The sequence below is a fragment of the Manduca sexta genome, chromosome 12 (assembly GCF_014839805.1).
Source record: "Manduca sexta isolate Smith_Timp_Sample1 chromosome 12, JHU_Msex_v1.0, whole genome shotgun sequence".
Classification (NCBI taxonomy): Eukaryota; Metazoa; Arthropoda; class Insecta; order Lepidoptera; family Sphingidae; genus Manduca; species Manduca sexta.
Window position 1 is genome coordinate 11,310,729 of NC_051126.1, and position 25,561 is coordinate 11,336,289.

The 25,561-nt window shown below is 35.5% G+C and overlaps 1 protein-coding gene across 1 annotated transcript; it reads left to right on the top strand.

The window, feature by feature from the left end:
• Window positions 1–374: 374 nt before the first annotated feature.
• LOC115440706 (serine/threonine-protein kinase/endoribonuclease IRE1) lies at window positions 375–24,981 on the top strand. Its single transcript, XM_037437747.1, has 14 exons — window positions 375–859; window positions 957–1,074; window positions 5,851–6,102; window positions 7,560–7,745; window positions 10,573–10,813; window positions 11,178–11,736; window positions 15,696–15,877; window positions 16,331–16,480; window positions 16,589–16,728; window positions 17,014–17,204; window positions 18,078–18,211; window positions 18,835–18,982; window positions 20,601–20,795; window positions 21,132–24,981. Exons 1-14 carry the CDS (start codon window positions 785–787, stop codon window positions 21,627–21,629), a joined length of 3,069 nt encoding a protein of 1,022 aa, XP_037293644.1. The 5' UTR covers window positions 375–784; the 3' UTR covers window positions 21,630–24,981.
• Window positions 24,982–25,561: the final 580 nt, after the last annotated feature.

Sequence of the window (25,561 nt, forward strand, 5' to 3'; positions counted from 1 at the left end):
CAAGTATTTTATTTATAAAATAGTTATAGATATTTATAAAATTCGTATCGATAAATGTATTCTTGACTTCAGCCAATGATTTATCATATTATGATAAAGAGATAGATATGATGAGATTATTACTACAGCTACACATTGTGTATGAAAACTTGGGACAATTGTGCGATTTCAGATTGTGGGTGTTCATAGCAAATTTATACTTTTTGATTATAATCATTGACATAGGTTTCATAAATTAAAATAGGTTTATATGACCTTATCGATTATATAATATCTGCGAGACGATTATCGATATTTTTTACCGCGTCATGATTATATCACATTTCTATAAAGTTGTGGAAGTACTAAAATGTATTGACACATCATAACAAACGTCGATAATGCGACGATCTGTATATCTTCTGTCAAAGGATTTGACAGAAGATATGCAGATCGTCGCACTCGATTGCAATAAAAAAGCTAAATTACGACATACGAGACAACATATTAACTTGCTTTAGTCCCACACTGAACCAAATTAATGGCAAGATGTCTTTAATATATTATTAATTGTTATAATTATTTAAGCAATATAATATTTATAAAAAAAATCTTATGAAAATAACGATTTCGATAAAACATACATATTTTTCCATCACTACGGAACAGTTGTCGCTGTCGGTGTAATGTCAAATGTAACATTCGCGAGTATTCTTTGTAGTGTTTTGATTTTTAATTGCGTTTATTTTTGTGATAATAATGAAATGGTGTTGTTGTCTAAGTGTGGACTAGTTACGAATGGAAAATGAGAATTTTATGTGTGATATTATTGCTGGTCGGGTCCAGCGGGCTCGCTTCCGTGGTAGATAATGAGTTAAAGGTAAGGATCGTGAGATCTCGCGGATTGCAACGCATTGATTTGTGATTGTATTGAATGTACAAGGTGAATAGTTGGTTACAAAGCTTGGTGTGTTTAGGAGAGCACGGAATTGTCGCGCGCTTTGGATGACCGGCCGCTGTTGTTCGCCACGTTAGGGGGCGGCATGGTGGCGGTGAATCCGCTAGCGGGAAACATTATTTGGAAATTGAAAGACGGTAAATATAATGTTTATTACATATGTGTTATTCCTTAGATTAAAAAATGTTGTATAAGCGGTCAAGGTATTTTTCAAGGTACATTTTCTATTTCTAATCAACAAGACAGCAGATTTACACACAGTATCCACTTAATAACATCATATATGGTTATTACATTGAAATAGAAAGTTATATTGAGAAAAAACAGTGCATATCATTCACCTGTTGGTCCGTTACCGTCACCCAAGAACATCCTAATTGAACTATACTAAATTTTATGTATCTTGTTTTGATAATAAAAAGATATATTTTATTTATAAGAAGTCATAATGCAATATATTAGAATTTATAATTATTAAACATTATTAGGTGAAGCAGATATTTATAATTTATATTTTTAATATTATTTAAGTATTGAATATGATGCAATGTTATTGCAATGGAAACAAATAAGTGATTTATTTGACTCATGAATATTTCATGTGTTTTTTAGGTACCCTTTAGGTTATATAGACAATGTATATACCTAGTATGTAAATATGTCTTTTATTGTTTGATGCTCGGATTGGGTAAAAGTGTGATTGGGTTTTCCACTCAGTATCTAATCAGAGTCCGGAATTATAGCTGGGAAAGCAGACTTATCGCCTAATACAGTTTGCCAAATGTGGGTGTTATGTATCATAAATAGTATCACACTTTTCCCTTTTCAAGGTAGGCAAAGAATATATGTCTATTGATGTACTAATGTAGGTTTGATTTAGTAAAATGTAAAATTTTTATTGGGTTTCCAGTTTAAAATAAATAAGGACTGAGTAAGTTTTCTTTGATTTTTATTAGTGGACCACAACTAGTAGATTTGTTTCCTTTTTATATGCCAGAAAGAATATAAACACCAACTCTACTTATAGAGTCAAGAACACTATTTTGTTATAATTTATTTTCTAATAACATTTTCAACTACAATTCATAAGTATCTACCTTCCTTAATGTTAAATAATACTTAATTGAGCCCTTATGATAATTATATAATTAATATTTCTTATGATAAATAAAAATTCATCACTTCCTCTAATCAGATAAAAGGATTTAGATATCTAATTTTTTTGTTATTTCTAGAAGTTATACACTTCTACATTGACATTTGTGTCAGTTTTATTAGAGATCTTATCTCTTTGGTCTACTAGTGTATATGGGCTATGAGTCATTAAAATGATTAAATAATACACAATGATTTAGACCTGCAATGCATTCATCGTCATCATCAGTCACAGGATGTCCACTGCTGCACATGGGCCTCCCCTAAAGATTTCCAGATAAGCCTATTGGAAGCGGCATTATGTTGTTAAATCCTTGACATATTGGATATTACAACAAATAGGTTTTGTCTGTGGCCATCTCCATGAGAAAATTTTTCCAGGATAAATAATTTTCTGGGATATACAGTGTCCTATAGCACTCAGGAGAAATATAGAGTCCTATTAGTGAAAAAAAATCACAATGGGTTTAGTAGTAGAGATTAGCATGATCAAGCAAACTCTTCAGCTTTATATATTAGTAAATAATAAGCTTACTAAATTGTGGATGCATTAGGACTCTGTCTACCCCTATAGTGAAATAGTAACAATATGCTTTATCTATGTGTGTATCATACATCTAATGTATTTATTAAAGTTCTTTTATATTACAAATCCAGGTCATTGATGGATGATAACAATTATCAGCTATATTTATTTGTTAAAGGAACTAAAAGTGAAATAAAACAACCTAATCAGTGTAAAGCAAGTATCTTAAAATTATTCATTTTAAGATCTTTCTGAGGAGAAAAACCATTTTATAAATTTAAGGTAAAAAATTCTTATTGCCAATGAGAATTAACTATTAAGCTTTAATGAAAAGGAAGAATGTATTAATCTTGCATTATGCATAGATAAGATCAAGAGAGTAGGCTATTTCACGTTATGGCAGAATGCGAGAAATATGATACTTTTGGTTGGAAATTTCAAAGCTTAACATTTTATTTACTATAATAAAATTCCAACTTCTTGGTGTTAATAAATTATTTCAAGTTTTTTTTTATTTGTGAAATGGAATTTCCCATGCGTTTTAGTACCACGCGGACAGTTGCATTATCTATTTATCAATAAAAACGCGTATGAGATAATGATGCATTAAGGCTGACTTGTTATTTGTTTACATTTTAAAATAATAATTATCTTAAATAGATAACCAGGTATTCAGATTAGAAAATGTATTTTGCATATGCGCATACGCACATTTCTAGAATTTGCATTTGAAAAAACCCCCGTTGACAAGGTAACAACCCACTTCTGTCCATAATTCGTCACGACACGCATTGATATGCAATTATGGCATTAAGTGCCCGTATTGGGACGGCATGGCGATAACATTGTTTTTATCGCATCTAGTATGCCAGACCTCGTTTGGTTTACGTTTTTTTTTTGTTTTATCAATAATGTATTATTTTTTAATTATCATGAAAGCGGTGAATGGTGTGGAATCATCTAGAGGAAAATTATTGTACTCGAACCGATGACCTTGTGTTTACTTTCGATATGTACATTGTCACGAATAGGTATAAAGCTTGGTTATTTTTACAATTAGTTTAATAATATCGCAATCGGTATACATTACACTCGGTAGAATTAAATAGAGATTTACCGGGTATACATTATTTTAATTTTATTTTTCGCAAATTCTTAAATCATGTCTAACTGAAATTACGTAATTTATTTATTGGTCGATAATAGTTATTGAGGTAAAAAGTCTAAGATATAAATCAATAGAAAGTTATATGGTCTGCAATTTTATACAAGTGGACACTTAATGCGGTTTTTTAAAATAGTTTTCGTACTATCAGTACTTACTACTTATGACTTGTTTTTCCAAAATATTGAAGTAACATCAATCACGGAATTTTTTTATAAAAGAATATTTCTTGAATTAGGGCTAAAGATAAATATCTAAATGACCCTGCATACATAATAAATATGTGATGAATTTTGGGGAAAATAATGACTCTCTCGTATTGTTTTATTTTAATAATTATCGACAGGAAACACAAGGGAATGAAAAAAAAATGAAAAGGCATTTAAAAAAATATTATTAACAATTTATTTCCATTTCTGTAATTTTCTATTCCAAAATTTATGTGAGATATTCTAAACAGGTTCGAATTGCAATAATTATCAGTGAGTAACTGGACATTGTACTATCTACATTGACGGTCTCCAAGAACAAAATCTCATCTGCAAAATGCTCTAGTCATGAAGGTTTTAAGTTCTTGGTGACCATCGATATATAGATCGTACAATGTACAGTGAGTGCCAAACTATTGTATAGTGAGATAAAGATCAAATGTATGAAGCACATAGTTATTGATATGGAACATCTTTCTGTCAACGTGTACATTAATTTAGGGCTGACCGTATTATACTGTGATGTCCCATAACCGAATCCCAGCTGTGAGTGGAGTCATGAAATGATTCATTAATCACCGTAATAGAGATGACTCATGATACACACGTTAAATGGGTATTTTAACAAGTTAGCCTAGAATGTCTAAATATATATAACTCAAAGGTGACTGACTGACTGACTGACATAGTGATCTATCAACGCACAGCCCAAACCACTGGACGGATCGGGCTGAAATTTGGCATGCAGGTAGATTTTGATTAATTCTACCCCCAAGGGGATAAAAAAGGGGATGAAAGTTTGTATGAAACCGGGAAAATATGTAGCAAGACTTTTATCATACAGTGAACTTTTATCCCGGAAAACAAATTCACGCGGGCGAAGCCGCGAGCAAAAGCTAGTTTTCATATAAAATGGGCGTACGTGATCACTAATAATCAATCTGTTTTATTACTGTATACCGAGTCCCATAGCATAAACTTTTTAGCTATGTTAGAGCCTTTTTGCTGCATTATGGACGCTCTACCCACACACATGTAATTTTGGGCACAAAATGGAATAATGATTGTAATGTACCATCTTCGGTGCTATTTATAAAATAAATATAGCTAAGCTGCGGCGAAGCCTACGTTGGCGTGATTGAAAATGTGGTCCACAATTCGTAAGCGTGGGTCCACGAAATCTGGTTTTGTGATCGTTTATCGGTGGTGGTAAACATTAACGACGTTTGACCCTTCTACTGTATAAAAAAATCCAATTCAAATTGAATTCGTATATTAGAGTTCCTCACGATACAATATATCGCGAATTCGGCTTGCACTTGGCCAGTCGTATGTTCTTTATGTCAATTGAAGCTTAAACTGTGCAAGTAATACTATCTTTACGATACGTAATCATTGAACATTGACATTATCTCTTTCCGCGATATGGAGAGCCATCTGTTACTCAATCAATTAAAATATCTATATGGGTTAAATTCATTACACTTATAACATTATTAATAACTAACATATGTAATGCTGGCACCACATTTGGCGTATTTGGGCTAATATTTGTGATATTAAGACAATCCAACATCAACTTAGTATATAAATAATACAGTTGATATTACTTTGATGATGCAAAGATTTTGACAAATACGCCAAATGTGGTCTCTGCATTAAATTATAGTGCCAATACTTAGGATCCTTCAACCGGAGCGTGAAGAAGCAATTATGCAGGCCGGCATGACTGTGCCGACCGTCCAGGGTTGCTTGTGTCTTTTGCCGGTCGGCATTTTCTTTAGACTTCACTTCGCTTAACATCAGGTGCACTGAAGCGCCTTGGCCGAGCTCCGATAAAAAAAATGTTTTGTTCCAGAGCCAGTAGTGAAAGTACCAAATCAAGATGCCAACTTGATGCCGCAGTTTCTGCCGGATCCGCGCCACGGTTTCCTGTACACTTACGGGCCGCGCGGCGACCAGCAGATGCTGAAGAAGCTACCATTCACGATACCAGAGCTGGTGGCGAACGCGCCGTGCCGGTCGACTGATGGCATCTTGTATACTGGCAAGAAGAGCGACACTTGGTTCATGTTAGATCCGCTTACGGGGTCCAGGGAGCATGTTTCAGGTATGTAATGGCTGGTGTCGACTAGGCTAGGTCAGATTGCGTCGTATTTATTTTAATATATAATTGCGTCTATTAGTAATGTGTCGTAGTGCGCTGTGCTGAATTACTCATGCATAAGGAAAAAATGCGATTCGATTCGACGCGCTTCGACTCTGCTCTAGTCGACGACTTAAAACGTTATTCTTCCAGCAACGTTTGTGTACATTTTCTAAGCTTCAAGAACAAACTAATCCTCAGCAATAGATGTGTATTTTCTATAATGGAAAGACGAGCAAATTTTAGCGACTACGATGCCTCATAAACAAAAATATAGATGATACCTAAATGCGCCCTTGAATCGCTACAACCTGCCCTGGATAGCCCAACATAGTCACATTATTATATTTTTTATAAATAATGGCACGTTGTCTAAAAAGGGTCGGCATACCTGCAACAGACCTATGAGATTGATCGATGCGAATTTAATCACACGATTAAAATTCTCATACAATTTAATGACCGTGTGGAAATTAATTAGGGACGTTCAATGTGATACGATTCTTATGATTGTTAATAAGGTCGCAGCGGTTTATAATGCACTGTTGTCAAAGATAAATTAGTTGGCGATAGTAATACGAATGATAGTAAATAATAAATAAACCATAATCTATACTAATATATAAAGCTAGAGAGTTTGTGTGAGAACGCTTTAATTTCAGGAACTACTAAACCGATTTGATTTTTTTTTACTTATAGGAAGTTAAATTAATACTTCGTGTCATATACTTTTTATCCCGAGAAATCTTTTCACGATCGGAGCTGCAGGCGAAATCATAAAATGTAATTAGTTTTTATTTCGTTTAAATTATTTCATTAGTATCGATACCATAGACATTGGTTTTTGTAGGCGATTGCGAAAATCGAGAAACTCCTTTCGGGCTTCGTTTCGTTTAAATTTTTACTACAAGCGGCCTTCGTTTCACTTAGAAAGTAAATAAATTTTTATGAGTATTTTAAATAAAACAATACTTATCTAATGCAATAATTGAACTTGAGAGCATTGACAACTGTAGATAAATTATATCTATGTACACTGCTATATCGAGCTTAAGGGTTTTAGTTCTTTTTATTCAGATAGTAAAGTCTGCAACTTTAAAATTATTCTAATTGGTTTTAATAACGGAAAACTTCAATATAAACACAAGCCATGTTTAATTTGATTATTTTTATTCGTCAGAAAGTCTCAGGCGGTAAAGGCAGAAAAAGAGAAAGAGATAAAAAAGTTTATTGTTGGAACAAAAAAAAAAAACACAAAATAACATAAGCAATCACTGCACAAAAAATGAGCCTCCCATTCAGCTATATACTGCAATACAACCCATGTAATATAGCGGTAGATTGCCATAATAAGTGAAAATCTCCCAAACATTCCAAACGTATCTCAACAATAATTTCTCGCAACTCACATTTGTGTTTAGGCTTCGACAAGGCGAAAATTTTCAACAATGCAGACACATGCGACGACAAGAAGCGTGGCGTGTACGTCGCGCGCACTGAGTACAACATCCTCATGCATGATTCGAAGAATGTCAACCATAAGTGGAATGTCACCTTCTTTGACTACACCTCGCACGCTATGGGCAAGGAGATGCTCAATGATTATGGTAAGTGGTAAATTATGTTGTGGGACTGATGTTAGTATTGCAAAGTGTCCGTTTGTCTATTCCATTGCTTTTCAAAGTGGGGGGCGCGTCCCAAAAGGCGTGACAATATGTAAAGGGGGTTAATGTAGATTTTGTCAATCCCCATCCCCCGGGAACAGTATTTTTTTCTGGATGAAAGGTGCCATATCTCTTGATAAACTGACAATATATATGCAAAAATAGTATGATCATCGGTTTAAGTAATAAGGGTGCGATCCGTTTTCCTTTTCTTTGCATTGAAAAGAAGGGCGTAAGCATTTCTATTGCAGGCAGGAGGGTGGCGTGACAAAAAATACTTTGGGAACCTCTGGTCTTGATTTACCCTTTTGAAGATAAATGTTATGATATATGAAATCATGCGATAGCAAAAGCCTGAAACAATCTATCCTTGTTTGAAAAATAATCATGCTTTCAAGGCATCTAGTCTTTTATGTCGTGCATAATCTCATACTTTGTTAGGCTCTCACTGAATATCGATTAGAAGTTAATAATATTTAGTCCATATTATTTTCCTGTCTTACCGGGCACCGGTCTGATTTTAATGTGGTAATTAATACCTTGAAAAAGAATTCATTACTAAGAAAACAATAAACCGCCGTATTTTGTACCAATCAATAAATACCTACGCCATTTTGCGTGTGATTTAAATACTTTTTCGGGTTAGACGATAACAGTTTTTACATCTATTTTGTAAATTGAGAAATCATGCGGGCACATAACATGTGAATTAGAAATTTAACCATCTACAATAATTTATCGAACATTGAACCGCGTTTCACAGTAATGACATTTTATCACGTGTTATGTCACGCTGTGTTATACCATATCCGTTGTGTAATTGTTTTTAAAATTAACAAATTTATTTGCTATTGATATGGAGACGATTTATATGTACTGTTTAATTGACTGCGCTTGCGCATTCATTTATAAAAACGGCAATGACTTAAAAGGAAAATATGTTGGAAGTTATTTGAATTATGCAATTTGAATGACGAAATTTAAATTCAAGGTTAAAAGTTAGGTCAAGTATTAAGTGGATGCTCCTGCGATGCTATTTATGTTACAAATTAATCCCAAAATGTTTATTTGATATAAAAGGAATGTGGGTCAAAAATTCTTTAAATAATTTATTGACATAGTAGACTAATAACTAATTAATAACTAATTTACGTAAAGAATGCCTAGTTCTATGTTAGATAGATTTATGGTGTTCCTGTATTAGCATATGCCATTTCCACCCTTATGCCTAATGGTGGTATTAATAATTATGTTAACATTAATGACCTTTATTGACTTTCCGGTACATTACAATTTAACTATAATTGCCGTATAAATGTTGACTACACGCTCTATCGGAGAGGAAAATGCTAAAAATAGTATGCTAATATTACTGTAGTGCAACTATATGTAGATAGTGATCAGGCATTGATCGTTGAACGTTAGCGATGTCTGATAACTGCTGAAGCTATTATATATGGATGTATTCTCTTTTTCAACTCCCTATGAATTTTTTTTTTTTTGTTGCACTCTAGTGTTACTGCTAGTAGGCCGATTTTGACAAATGTGGTGTCATTCGATTTTCTTTATTCAAATATAGACTATAAGCAATTTTAATGATGGAGATTACATAAAATATGTATTTATTTATTAAATAACACACCAGTGACACATGCATTTAAAAAACACAAATAATGATACAAATTCTGATACACATGACTATTAAAGGTATGCACAGCATTCTCACATAAATAACACCTAGATAAAATTACAATGTAAAATAAAACCAGAAAATACTATAACAAGCATAACAGAGTTTCGTTTTGGGAATTAAATAGAATAAAATATGACGAAGATGTGTGTTGAAAGTTTGGTTAATGACGACATGATTTATTAATGACGTCACACTGCAATAGTCAGTAGCAAATGGTAGACTAACTGGACTATATCTGGATTCTACTCCGCTGCAGGGAATGGTGGGGTCACTGCTAAGTCCGTAAAAAACTTCGGCCACTCTACAGGCAGTGATAAGTATTCCATGACGTAATGAAGAACTTTAACCTTTTTGTCTGACAGACATTTAAAATCTTATAAAGATTAAATGCTATGCTAAATACGACATTTGCTGTACAGACATAATGACATTTTAAATTAAAACCGACCAATCTAGCCCAACTTTTTTTTCTGGCACTACGTTTGTTAGCCTGGCAAGGATCAGCTTATACAAACATACTGGACTTTTGGGTGAAGGTTGTATGTGCTAGCAACCCTAGCTCATTTTTTTTATTGCCTTAGTAAGCAAACGAGCGAGCGGTCCGCCTGGTGTTAAGCAGCATCCGCCGTCGATGGACTAATGCAATGCAACAGCCAAGCCGTTACCAAATAGGCTAATAATGAAAAAAAAAAAAATCTGCCTTGCGCCTACATATCGAATGGTCGCATCATGTCGTTCGACCGTAAGACCTGCGACCTCGTCTGGTCGCATAACTTGACGTTAGAATCTAACAACTTCTACCCGCATACACCAATATATTGATTGTAATTTTTTGGAGTCTTACCTAAATAAAATAAAATAAAAAAGCCCTTATAATACTTTTCTCCAGGCGTCATCCACTTCACATCGACATCGAATGGTCGCATTATGTCGTTCGACCGTAAACACCGGCGACCTCGTCTGGTCGCATAACTTGACATTAGAATCTAACAAATTCTACCCGCATAGACCAACATATTGATTGCAATCTCTTGGAGTCTAAGTTAAATAAAAAAGCCCTATAATTCTTTTCTCTAGGCGTCATCCACTTCACATCGACATCGAATGGTCGCATTATGTCGTTCGACCGTAAGACCGGCGATCTCGTCTGGTCGCATAACTTCGAGACGCCCGTGGTAGCGGCCTATCTGCTTGACAGGGACGGCCTGATCTCAGTGCCATTCAACTCTATAGGCGATGATACCTTGGATCATATAATGGAGGATGCAACTACGCTGAGTAATGGACAGGGAATCAAGAATTCCAATATAGAGTTGTAGTGAGTATATAAGTTTATAAATTGATACGAGTACTTGTTGGTAGAGTTTTGCTCTGCTATCTCAGTAGTCCGTTCTATTCTAACGCTTTTTGCAAACCTGTTTTTAAGTAAATTTTAGGTTAGTATATAAAAAATATAGATTAATATATTTTGTACATAATAATTAAAATAATAAATACTTTAGATTTCTTATTTTTTTTTTATTCATGTGTATTTGTGTCCGATGTGGCGATAGGCTCGCTCCTATCATATTATGGGGCGAAAACACTCGGCGAAAAGTAAGTGCCATGGTTGCACCTCTGCTCACCCCTTCGGGGATAAAGACGGGATATATTTGTTTTTTAATGTGTATTTATATTTCCAGTCCAACATTGTACGTGGGGGAACACAACCATGGCCTCTATGCTCTATCATCGCTAGTAGACAAAAATACAATAACAATATCGACTGGGCACACGCATCCTTTACTGATCGAAGGGCCGACCACCGAACCGCACGCCGAATCGAACTACGAACCGTACAAGAACGTTCATTACAAACTGAATGATTTGAATCTACACGTAGCTGCACCATACCTTCTACTAGGACATTATAAAGTTCCAGAGCTTACTACGTCATGGGTACCGCATTTACCTAACAATGTATTGAACGTAAGAGAATCGATCAGTTCCATAAAATTAATTAACGGTCAAGTCCATTCAGAGACTGAGAAAGACGTCGAAAATGAAACGAATTTGAAGTCGAATTCGGTTAGTGTGTCAGTCCAGACTGAAGAGTTGTTTGAAGGTTTTAACTTCAGGCCGGACTTGTGGTATAAACAGGGTTATCTATGGGTGCACCAGCAAGAGAATAAAGTGTTGAAATTGGCTCTGATAATTTTGGTCGGATTGGTGATCACCATGTTCTGGTATTTGAGGTTGCAGGTATGTTGTCATGGTTTATTTTAATTTAGTACATTATAATCAATTGTTATGTCCTCATTAGTCTAATGCCATGGACATAGATTTTTTAAACAACAAATTGTTGGCTCCTTAGTAAACTATCGTAATAGAAAAAATGCGATTTTCACGTTTTTAGCGTTTCATTAAAAAAAAAATTAAGTTTTTTTCAATGGGCTTGGTAGTAAATAGTACGTAGAAAACGAAATGCTAAAGAAGTGAACTAGCATTTTTTCAAATATGATAATTTTCTTAGCCATCGAAACGTATGAATTTCACCCAGTAGTGAATTATAAATATTGCTGTCTTTATAGTCTTTTGGCCGTAATGTGATTATACGTGGGCTGAATACGCGAAAGTCTTGAGTTTGATCTAAATGCGACTAACTAAGATATGGTCTCAAACATTTTGCACAATATTAAAAAACCTCGTGCATTACAAACATGTGTTTCGTTAATCATTAACCAAATAACAAATATATCTATACAAATACACAATGTTTTTTACACCTGTGTCCACATGAACATATGGTTTTGAGCAGGTATCGTGCGTGGAGTTTACAACATTTGGCACAGACAAGCGAGCAAACAAAATTCTATATTAGATTGGGAAATTGTACCAATTTTAACTGATGTTTAAATTGTGTTTTTATTTATTTTCCAATTTCAATTAAAAAAATTTATAGTAATTGATATTAGGGATATAAAAAAATAGCCTGTATTTTTTACAATTTTTGTTTTTCTTTCAATACGTTGATAATAAGAGAGGTAGAGTAGGTAAGATAAAATAGAGGTTTAATTTTTTTTTGTTTCTGCATGTGCAACACGGAATGGTACTACTCAACCGTGAGTTGCGCATACTATGCACTTCCATAATCTGTAACACGTGATATAAAACTGACTTATTTTTTGTAATGAATGAAATTATAAGACCTGGGATAAAATTGAGTAACCATCTAACTGAATGTAGATTACAGTGTTAAGGGACATATAACTATATGTAACAGTTAACTTTGACTGCTCTTTCAAAAGGATTTGTGTAGGGTAACAGAAGAGCGTACCGTGATTAATGATGATTATATAAGGAACTATACAGCATTTCACACAACAACCAATTCCAATAAATATTCTAGACTTATTTACATAATAAAATTTTCATATTTACGTACGGAACATTTGTTTTGAATATGATCAATAACATAGTAAGTAGTTATACAAAACACTTATTGTGTTGTCTGAATGGCATTTGTGTCGTATCAAAGGCATCGTGAACTTTCAACATATTGCGTGTAAGGCGTACCACTAATCTGGACACATTTAGTTGCGCATACTTATTTATTTATTTATTTGTAATACGGTTCACCAACAGCACTACATATTACGCGATACTGTGGTCGGACAGTATAATAATATCAGCCCTGTATACTGTCCCACTGCTGGGCACGGGCGTCCTCTACTAGTGAGTGGGAATAGACCATAGTCCACCACACTGGCCTAGTGGGGGTTGGTAGACTTAACACACTCTCGAAAATTCCTAATAGAGAATTTCTCAGGTGTGCAGGCTTACTCACAATGTTTTCCTTCACCGTTAAAGCAAGCGATAATTCACAAAGAATACACACATAATTTTTTAGAAAAGTCAGAGGTGTGTGCCCTTGGTATTTGAACCTGCGCACATTCGTCTCGGCAGTCCTTTCCACAACCAACTAGGCTATCGTCGCTTTTTCGAACAGTAGTAGTGTATTATTGATATGTTCCAAATTAAAACGTATTATGGAATTTTAATGAGATACATTTTTTTCCCAAGGAAATGGCTTTTTATAGAACATTTTAAAACCTAACGGATATTTGCGAGAAAGTTATATATTATCAATTAATAGTATTGCGCGATAATTTAAAGCGAGCGATTTTCTCCATGGTGATGGAATGAACAAGAAACCAAAGCCTGTGTAAAAAAACAGTGTTATCAAGTACTTAATTTCAAATTAGTATAAAAACCAAATATTAATTAATTCACAGTTCCCATATTCCGTGTTAGTTAAATAATTAGTTGTTGGTGGTAGGATATATTTTATATCCGCCCCTATACAGGGTGTTATAACCGCCATAATAGCCCACGTAAGTGTGCCGAGTTCCGGGATCAGCCTTTTTTTTTTAACACGAGGAAATCCGTTTACAGATTTCTGCCGGACTCGCCGGTATAAACCGTCCTATCGACTAAAACCCCGCCATTCGACTCTCACTCCCTAATTTCGGTGGTCGCGGGGTGCGCAAGTGCATGCAACCGCAACCTTCGCAGGATTCGGCTCTCCTGGGATCAGCCTGTGTATATTCGTTTCCAACAGGCCGGCATAATTGTATGTAGGGGTAATCATCTCCCGTTCGTTGATATTCTATTCGACCTGACTCCACTTACTATCAGGTGCCCGTATAAAAAACAATACTTCTGCTATATTCTGTGGATAGCTAAATGTCGCTCCGTTTGCGCCGCGCCTAAACGGCATGAAATTGAAGTAAACATGTGACCTATTGTAAATTAATTGTGCTATTTCAACAATGTTTATGGTAATTAGTATTTGAATAGCTGTTTTATTTGCAAATAGTGTAGCGAAGGGCATTCCTTACGCATAGTTGGATTGCTAATAGTAGGCTAATAGGAGAATAGGTCACATTGGGTGGTTGTCGCCGCAATAACATCTGCCTATAATAATAAAACAGGTTAGGGTGTCTGTTTTTTTATAGTTATTTTACTAGACTTGTAAAACAATAAAGTTTCATACAATTAAATTATCAGTGTAATTTTGGTATAAAATAATTTTGACAATCTAACAAAGGGGTTACTAAGAAAGATATATTTTTTATGTTCAGTTGTTCCTTCCCTGTATTTAGCACATTAAAAGAACATCGTTTGTAGGCATGACTCTTTACATTCATTAATGAATGATTGTTTAAATATTCTTTCCTTGGAAATATTAAGTATATGATAATACAAGGATGGATAACGGGATCGAACAGGAAAAACATATTTAGAATAAAATTGCTAAGACAGCATGCTCAGGCGCATTGCTATTTTATTTGAAAAAAAAAAATTGATTGTATATAAATATCGTATGTGAACAAAATAATAATTATGTAACATACAATTTTCGATGTATAAATCAAGTTACTAGTTTGTCGGATGAATGCGATTTATGACTATCGTGAAGGAAAATTTAATTATGGAATGCAACGCAAGCATATACGTTGTAAATGATTCATATATTTGAGGTATAAAGTCACCAATATTTTTAAATAGTACCTACTATATTCTACTATTTATTTATTTTTATAAGGGCAAGGGAAAGTGACTCCACTGTATATGATTGTAACTGGAGTGGGGACGAATAGAATGTCGACTGACGACATGATTACCCCTCGACAGTCGACATAATTATGCCGGCCTGTTGGACACGGAGATACACAGGCTGATCCCTGAACGCGACACGCTTACGTGGGCCACTATGTCGGGTTTTAACACCTTGTGTACGGTGGTAGCTATTCGGGCGGACATAAAATATATCCTATATCCAGCATATATTTATGTACATGTTGGATATACATAAACATATCTTTTTATATGTTTATTTTTTCTATAATTGTTTTGGTGTGTTAAATATCCGCGTTTGTAACATAATATACTCGGTAAAAAATCCTTCTAGCGGGTTATATAGAACATACGCAATTGGTAGGCAAGATGGGATAACAATCAAACAAATTCTAACACACTAATCAATACTCTTATCTTCTTCTTCTTCTGCTTGGCGAGTATCCTGGCCTAGGTGCCAGGGTCCGCCTTCCTACTACTATCTATCCATTTCGCCCGATCTTTTGCATCCCGCTCAGTGAGATAATACTTTTATAATTTTATAAATATTATTATTTTTATATTTATACTAATTATTTCAGGCCCGTGAGTTCCAACAGCTGTCGCAAGGCGGTTCCAGAGGGTCTAACGTGTCTACGTCATCTCACGGCGAGGTCACGGGCCAGTTGGAGGAAATAGGCGATGGCGAAGTGCGCATTGGCAAGATATCATTCCACACGGATCAAGTGCTCGGGAAAGGGTGTGAAGGCACTTTTGTTTATAGGTAATAATTATAATTCAGTAATGTAACTTATGGCCGTTTTCGATGAACGATCTCAATCTTAATCTTCGACCCGATTCCAAGAATAAACTAATCAAAGAAAATTATTTATAAACATGTCAAAAAACCTTGTTCCAATTGGTCCATTATCGCGATGGATCGGAAGGCGATTGGGGATTGTTTTTAAAAACGGCAGATTAACTGCGGAGAAAAATATATCTTGACTTTTAGTGCGTGATGCGTGCGTAAAGTTTGCGTGCTCGACCGCATGTATGACATGCCATGTGTGCAAACAACAGGCAATATGCATAAGAAAATAAAGCCCCAACGATGAATAGTCCATTGTTATGATGCCTCAGTCAAAGTATAATCTTGACCACTATGGATGAAATAGGCAACATTGAACCTGCATCATACATACGCAATATATATGAAACATTATTTTCATATTTTCAGAGGTACTTTCGATAAGCGTGCTGTGGCTGTGAAACGATTGTTGCCCGAATGTTTTACGTTCGCGGACCGCGAGGTGGCGCTGTTGCGTGAATCAGATGCGCACGCGCACGTCGTGCGGTACTATTGTACCGAGAGGGATAAACAGTTTAGGTAAGTCGGTTTATTTGATTTTTTTTTGTTTATTCACCTAATAAGAAGTACATTATAAGTTATACAGTAACGCTTTATTTATATTAAAAATAGTTAAATTGTTTCCAGATATATAGCTTTAGAATTATGTTCTGCAACATTGCAAGATTATGTAGAGAAGAAACTGAACTTCGAGTGCAAGATAGATGCAATAGAAGTCTTGAGACAGGCGACTTTGGGCCTGTCGCATTTACATTCCATGGATATAGGTAATATTCCTTTGAAACAATTAACTTATTGTATACTACTTAATTTGAGGTATTCCATTAAGTAGTGATCAAAGTAGGCACGGTCAAAAACTAATCTTGACCGACATCGATATATCGCAGGTCGACATAATTCTGACAACCATCGGAAAACCTTTATTTGGCCTACCTTGTATTTAAATTGTAAGGTACTTATTGTTTTGCGTGATCATTTCCCGATGGCGTAAAAAAAACTGTTAAAAATAGCCTTTATAATCGGCATTAACCTAAATTAATCTCTATTTCCAGTACATAGAGATATAAAACCGCATAACGTGTTGTTGTCGATGCCGTCGGGCGCCGGTGAGGTGCGAGCCATGATATCCGACTTCGGCCTGTCCAAGAAGCTAAACATAGGACGCGTCAGCTTCTCGCGAAGGTCCGGAGTCACCGGCACTGATGGATGGATCGCACCTGAAATGATCAACGGCGAACGGACGGTGAGATTTCTTTTTGTATATCACTACATAGTATAAAACAAAGTCGCTTTCTCTGTCCCTATGTCCCTTTGTATGCTTAAATCTTTAAAACTACGCAACGGATTTTGATGCGGTTTTTTTAATAGATAGAGTGATTCAAGAGGAAGGTTTATATGTATAATAATAACATCCATTAAATAGTCAGCATTGCACCCGTGCGAAGTCGGGGCGCGTCGCTAGTATAAAATAAAATAATATGTTTTATTTATCTCATAGGCGAACATAGTTGCACTTATGATAAGTCAAGGTACATGGGAATATTTAATTACAACTTAATTAAATTAGCTTATATAAATAAAGACAATTTATATTGGTAATAAAATATGAAAAATATAGTAAACCTAAATCCTTAAATATATAATATTTTTTTCTATAGGGTACGGTCTAGTATTTTGTTTAATGTTAAGTGGCTATCAATGCTTCATGGACGTAGTTCAGAGTAAAGTCCAACTGCAACCTCATCATGTATCTTACTAAAAAAATTGAAAGTTTGTGAACATGTTTGTCAGAAGTGAACGCAGAAACGGCTAAACGGATTTGGATGAAATCTCGCAAACGGATGAACATAACCTGGATTAAAACATAGACCTTACCATACATTATAACACAAACTGTTAATGTCAACATATTATAATGACGAAATGTACAGTCAGACACAAAAGTAACTGATTATATTCTAAACTTCTAATTGTCTTTGAACTTTTGTGTCCGCATCAACTATAGTTTTTTTCTTCACCTTTATAAACTTCATATAAAAAATCATATTTCGATTAAAGTTAGTGTGAAAAAGCTACTTTTGTTTCTTACTGTACATAAAACCCTTTATACTTGCAGACAACCTCGGTGGACATATTCTCCTTGGGCTGCGTGTTCTACTACGTGTTGTCACGCGGACAGCATCCCTTCGGAGACGTGCTGCGGCGCCAAGCCAACATACTCACCGGGGACTACTCGTTAGATCAGTTAGAGTGAGTTTACCAAGCTTACTTTATTTTACTAACTGTTTTTACCAACAAAATTAAGGTCATTAAGTTCGTAGGCAAGGTTCGTAAATGATTTCGAAAAATTAACAGATGTCACAGTATATAAATGATATTCTTTTTTTACTTTTTAATTTATTGTTTTTTTTTACGTGGTACAAATTGTACAACCTGTATAAAATGTAGTGTGGTACAAATGGTACATTGTACACCCTGTATAATGTTCAGGTTTTCTTTAATTTTGTAAACTATATTGTATTCAGTATATCTGTTATAAAAAGCGGCGATAGCTTAGTTGGGAGTGGAACGGACTGCCAAGACGAATGTCCGCAGGTTCAAATCAGAAGGCCACACACCTCTGATTTTTCTAAAATCATGTGTGTATTCTTTGTGAATTTATCGTTCGCTTTAATGGTGAAGGAAAACATCGTGAGGAAACCTGCATATCTGAGAAGTTCTCTATAGGAATTTCGAAGGTGTGTGAAGTCTACCAATCCGCACTAGGCCAGCGTGGTGGACTAAGGCCTAATCCCTCTCAGTAGTAGAGGAGGCCCGTGCTCAGCAGTGGGCAAGTATATAATACAGGGCTGATATTATATCTGTTGTTTCAGCAAAGTGATGCCCGAAGAAGAAATGTTGGTGGCCAAGATCTTGATCCGCGCAATGATATCGTCCAAGCCCAACGCGCGGCCGCCGTGCGAGACAATACTCAAGTACCCTTTGTTTTGGGACAAGCAGAGCATACTTAATTTCTTGCAGGTATGACGATCTTCCACCACGGTATCCCCTGCCTCTCGTAAAAGGCGACTAATAGGGGCCATCGGGGGGTCGCCGGCGGGCAGCAGGAGGCTGTCTACCGCTGGTGTAGGTTGTGCATGCTTAGCACATTGTGGTGACCCCCGGGATGGACGGCAGTGTGTAGTTGGCCTCATACTGCCGTAGACGCTGAGGGCGTCCTTCGGTGCGCGGGGGCTTCTGAGCCCCCCACCCATAGGAGACGGGCCGCAAGGCGGCACCGCGCAGGGGCGGCTGGGGACGAGGACTTAGACTAATCCGTCAGAGGAAGCCCGCAGCCGTTCCTAATGCGCCGAAGAGGGCCACCGCGGAGTTTAGCTGGTAGGCCGTGCGTAGGTTAGTTGTACATAGGGACTCGGCCCGGCGGCCACCCGAAGGTCGTCATCAAATCCGGGCGGCTCAACGCCGGGCCGTAAGGCACGGTTACCCCAGCATAACTGCTCAGTCACCCCCCACGAAGGCTGGGCGGTAGTAATAAGGGACTTTCTCCGCGAAACCAAAAAAAAAAAAAAAGTATGACGATCTTCATATTATCGGCTTTTTATTTAATGTGACGATATAATATAATCGGGCTTATTGCGAGCAGTGTGACTTCATGCGCGATGACCCGTGATAAGTTGAGATGATTATGGTTCAATAATATTATATAAACTATAGTTATAAGAAGACTATATGCTTTTTTTTTATTTTATACGCGGAATGACTGATACTTACAGAAGGTCGAGGTCAAATGCCTTTGAGTGCGCGTAACTACATTATTATCGTATTCGTAATGTTAGGTTCACATAGCTCCAATCATACCCGGGCTGAGCTGCCCTACGGACTGTGGTATGTTGTGTAGTGTCGGGTGACGCGTCGTCTCTGTTCGCAGTCGGTAAGGTGAAAGAAGATGCGCACGGGCAGGCGTGTAGTGGAGACAGACGGATGGCCAGCCATGCCTGTTACGCATGCTTCGTTTTACTAATTTATTTGACAGACGCCAGAATAAGTAGTACTCGTCGTGGAAGCAACTAAATGTTTTATTTTATCTATAGACTAGCTTTTGCCCGCGGCTCCGCCCGCGTTATAAAGTTTTTCAGGCTAAAGTTTTCCGTTATAAAAGTAGTAGTTTCCCGGGAGCCTATGTTCTTCCCAGGGTCTCAAAGTGTCTCCATACCAAATTTCATCTTAATACGTTGGGTAGTTTTTGAGTTTAACACGTTCAGACAGACAGATGCAGCGGGGGACTTTGTTTTATAAAATATTTTTTAGAACTTTTAAAGTGGAACAATCCCGTCATACATCATTGTTGCATAACTTTAACCGTTTACGCAGCGCAGGCAACGGAAGCTCTCAAAACTTATAATTTTCCCCGTTTTTGCAACATGTTTCATTACTGCTCCGCTCCTATTGGTCATAGCGTGATGATATATAGCCTATAGCACTCCACGAACAAAGAGCTATCTAACGCAAAAATATTTTTTCAGTTTGGACCGGTAGTTCCTGAGATTAGCGCGTTCAAACAAACAAACAAACTCTTCAGCTTTATATAATAGTATGGATTCTGCCTATGTGCATGTTCAGTTATACTGTGTCGTCGCAGGACGTGAGCGACCAGGTGGAGAGCAGTGCGTCGGGCTCGGCGGCGGCGCGGCACCCGGTGGAGCGCGGCGCGCGGCGCGTGGTGCGCGGCGACTGGCGCGCGCGCGTGTGCGGCGCCGTGGCCGCCGACCTGCGCGCGCGCCGCTCCTACCGCGGCGACCGCGCCGCGCATCTGCTGCGCGCCATACGGAACAAGGTGCACACCACACACCACACACCATATACGCTCTGTAGCTTACACGACTAATGTTGCATTATAGGGGAGTACAAGGTACACACCACGCACCATACATGTTCTATGGATTACGTGACAAATGTTGCAATATTAAACCGTTTGAAAAGGATAAATAAGATACGTTCCCACATACCAAGATATATAGACTGAGGATATAATACCTAACATAGTGAAGATGCGCACTAATGTTTAATCCAACGGCAGAAATGCGTATGCTCATTTCATCTTACATTACTAAGACCAGAATTGCCTACTATAAAAATTTAGTTAATTTAAACGTGAACATTATTTTCACAGAAACACCACTATCGAGAACTCGAACAAGAAGTGCAAGACAGTCTCGGCAAATTGCCAGACGGTTTCGTGTCGTACTGGTTGCGAAGGTTCCCGCTCCTGCTGCCACACGTGTGGTTGCAGATGCAGCAATACCGACACGAGGACATTCTGCAACTGTACTACCCCCACTCGTTCACCTTCCGAAGGGAAGACGTCGCCGAGTTGAACGACGATGATTATGAAGAAATACCTCCGGAGATGTGCGATCCGGAGAAGAACGAACTGTTCGTCAAGAGCAAAGTGTATGTCGACGAAACTATATTAAGGACTAGGAGAGAAGATAAAGGATCCCCTAAGGCATCTCCAAGGGGATCCCCGAGGAAGTTTGCGGATTGGAGGAGTGAAGCGCAGGAGTTGAGGATGCGGCAAGATGACGTCAGACTGCGGGACCGGCATTACTACAAGAAAAAAGAAAAGAAAAGAGAAGAAATGCCAGTATGGACATTACCTCCCCAGTGAATAGTGTGCCAAGGTACTGAAAATAGAGTGGATGTTCTTTATTTGCGCTATCGGCAGGATAGGCGGGAATTGAGATTATGAGGGAATTTTAGAGAGGTTGAGGTAAAAATTTTCAATTGCCTCGGACCATTGGTAGGTCATTATCGATTATGAATGATCTTGTAAAGTGGGTAAGTGTAATATTGATGTAAATAATACCATTCTGGGTGGTTTTTGATGTTTTTATCAAGCCATGGATATATACAAGGAAAGAAAAGTATATGGATGTATATATTTAGCACAAATTATAAAAATACAAAGTATTTTTAATAGGATTTTTGTGACTTCATCAATTATAATGTGTTTATTCCAAACATATTTTCCTTTATTATGCTTGTGTTAGGTTTGCTGTCTTGTCCGTCCATGTTTATTTATATTTCAAACTACATGACCAGTGATGATATCTTCGATACTCAAGTAAACATATAGTCGATAAAATTATTAATTATCGATACTTTTAGAAAAAAATGATTTAATGAAGTTCATTTCCATTTCTTTGGTTATACTTGTAGCTGGTTATCGCCCGTCGATTATTTTATTCATGCTTCAATGAGCGGCATATTAAATTTTAAGAATCCGAATTATGTTCGACGTGGAACTGATAATGTACATAGTACAGTCGGCAAGAAAAATAGATGAACAAATTAAATTTTTTAAATCGTTTTAAATTTTTTTTCTTCATATCTACAGTAAATTTTTCTTCAATAAAATAATCTTAAAAGAGTTAACTTTATTTTATAATAAAAAAGAAAATATCGATTGAAATTAACGTGTAAAAGTCTTTTGAAGTTTTGAAGTCGGTCAGCTGTTTTTGTGGCGTACTGTATGCTCGATTTTATTAAGCTCTTTGTTTTGCTAATCAACAAAAATATAGAAATATAATTATAGAGTAAATATACGTAGAGATTAATTAGTATGAGGCTGTGGTTTTATACAGAATAAAGTCGATAGAAAACTTTACAAAAAGTAGTGTAATCACTACCATTGCCTTTAAAGTCAGTAAAAATGTTAAAGGGAAGATATAAATCGACACTATGGTCGTATCGTAATAATCATAATAAATATAGGATGTAAATAATATAGTAATGAAGAGGAAAAACTGGCAGAAATTTAAAAAATACCAAAAAATCTATTTTATCGATAAAAAAAAATTTAAATACACATTTTATTGATGTGTTAGATAATGAGAAAATGTGTCAGATTCATAGGGGCATGTATTTGTTTACTTTTTTTTTACTCTTGCTTAAGGATTTGTTATTAAGAATTTTATTATTTATTTATGGAGATTATAACATGAAAGAAGAATTGCTTATTAAAGATTTTATTAAAAACTATTCGAGTTTAGGAATACAAGTTTTGAGTGGACAATTAAAAAAAAAATGCATTTATTTATAAAAAAATATATTTAAAACACCCTATCTATTTTTAGTCCCTCTGGTCTCTGAATATGAGTGTAGCACAAATTGTTGAAATAATGTTACAAGTATATTTAAGTTAAATGTAAGTAAAATACTAAAAAAATACATTTTGTTAACACAGTTAAGTTTGGGACCAATTTCAAAATTGTTTGATTAAAATATTGTAGAAAAAAATAGCCATATTTTTATTACTTGTATTAATGGCCACAGACAAATGTAATGTTATTTTTTCCGCAGGAATTCATGTTTTATAATTTTTACTTTATTGTTATAAAAGCTTTTTAATGACTGTCAAGAAAAAAAAATAACAAGAAATGTGTGGGTTATAATTGTGGAATTATTACGTAATATTTTAATATTGAAAATTGGAGAAATTGAACGAGATTTAAAATTTTACGACGTATTATTATGTTAGAAAATGGTTTCGTTTAGTTCTCAGCAATATTTGATTTGCATAAGAAATTGAAATATTAAATACTAGATGATATTAAATTTATAAATAATGTAATATCAATAGGCATTTCATAACAGTTTCACTAATGGATTTTTCATGTCTATATCAATTAATGAATAAAAAATCGCCTGTATTTACGTATACTATTTACAGGTGAGGTAGAATGTTGAAATAGGTATGAAATTTTACAATTTGCAAAAAATATGGATGAAAATACAAAAGTTGTCTAACTGTGCCTTCACTGAATACTCTAGGCCTCATGTTTTATAAATATTCATTATAATTTAGAAGATCCAAACCCTTTACCCTAGCGCCCAATTTTAAAACATTTTTTCAAATGCAAGTTGGTCAACAGATTCAATGCTCAGAATGTCAGTACTTTGGCCTATCGCAAATCCTGTATCACATAGTTAAGTTAATGAATTTTGCAATATTACTTTTTTAATAATTTTATTTGACTATTTTATGAAAAAAAAAATCCATATTTTTTTAAACTATAATCTTATGTGACTTTTAGTTTATTACAACGTCTGTATAAAAATTTATGTTCATAAAGTTACTAAATAAATAAGATGAACACAGGTCAAAATTGGGCTTACTTTTGTATTTTCACCCATATAAGTGTAGATTGAGTCACTAACACGAGAGTCTACGCGGAAGTTCGTCTCATGCAAATCATATGAAAATTGTCGCATATAAAATGAACGACAATTTTACACATCATTCTTGCCTTAAAGTGTATAAGCCATAAAGATTTCTTGTTCGATAAAGATTAGCTATAAATACAATACACCCTCACATAAACTCGATAAACAAGTTACTAATATGCGGTCTAATATGTAAGTAGTAGGTATCTATATAGTTATCTATGTATATAATCGCATTAAATTGTTGCATACAACCCTATTCGTCGATAACAAATGTCACTCACACGTTATCGTACAAAATGAAGATTACTCATTGGTGATTAAAACACACTGCGCAATGTAGCCAATAATTTCATATATGTTTAAATAAATTTTATTTAAATAATTTCCCAACAAAAGTGCAAAAAGACATGGTCAGACTTTGTCGTGTTTATATTTTTTAAAAATTATTTTGTACTTTTAAATTAATGCATCAAACCGGTTGGGTGACGGTTGTATATATCTAGAACTGCGATGCCCCAACATTAAGTAGCTTGATCTTGAGCCAATATTTATTGCAGATATCAACATACCGGGCAAGTTAAATTGCCACTTCATTTCGTAGAAAAGTAGCAGAACCATTTTTGTATGAGTACCTTTTAAATTTCCGTAGTCGAAGCGGATACTTATTGGCGAGATGTCGGATGTTCAGTACCATATATCTACTTAATAATATGATACTGATCGCAAGTCAGTACTATTATTTATTTCAATGTATAGCAAACGCTAATAAGCGAAGTTAATATTAAGCAAAACGAACTTGTGACTTTATTCGTATTACATTTGAGTCTAGAAATTTATTATTATTTCTGAAATTCAATATTTTTATTCGAACTCTTTGCTGTAAATAATAGACACAAGAGACACCGTATAACAATAATATGTAAGGTGTATCGTTCCTGTTGTGTAAATATTTTATTTATGTATAAGAGATATTTGGGAATTTTAGTATGAGATTTTAGTTCAAGAGCCGTATCTAAGACGCTTTTCTACAATCGTTTATGCTACAATAAAATAAAAATATGTATGCGAATGTCGTATTCTATCTCCCTTATTCATAGACGTTTTTTCTATGGACAAAGCATTGCTGTGATAACAAGTCTGTTTCTCAGTGCTGACGGCATGGCAGCCTTCGTAGTGCGTAGACATAGGGCCGTTGTGGTTGGCTAATATTGAGATACAACTTAAATCTAGTTGGCTGTCAGATAAACAAAGCTGAACAAACAGCAAGCTGTCAGATAAATAAAGCTGAGAAACAGACTTGTTATCAAAGCAATGCTCTGTTCTTAGATAAATTATGTCTTTGAATAAGGGGGTTTATATAAAGTACTTAAA

Excerpts from the sequence above, each read along its gene's own strand:
- LOC115440706 (XM_037437747.1), top strand. The coding sequence starts at position 785 with ATGAGAATTTTATGTGTGATATTATTGCTGGTCGGGTCCAGCGGGCTC. Across the intron at positions 10,814-11,177 it reads AATTCCAATATAGAGTTGTA|TCCAACATTGTACGTGGGGG; the intron begins GTGAGTATATAA and ends TTATATTTCCAG. Across the intron at positions 18,983-20,600 it reads GCATACTTAATTTCTTGCAG|GACGTGAGCGACCAGGTGGA; the intron begins GTATGACGATCT and ends GTGTCGTCGCAG.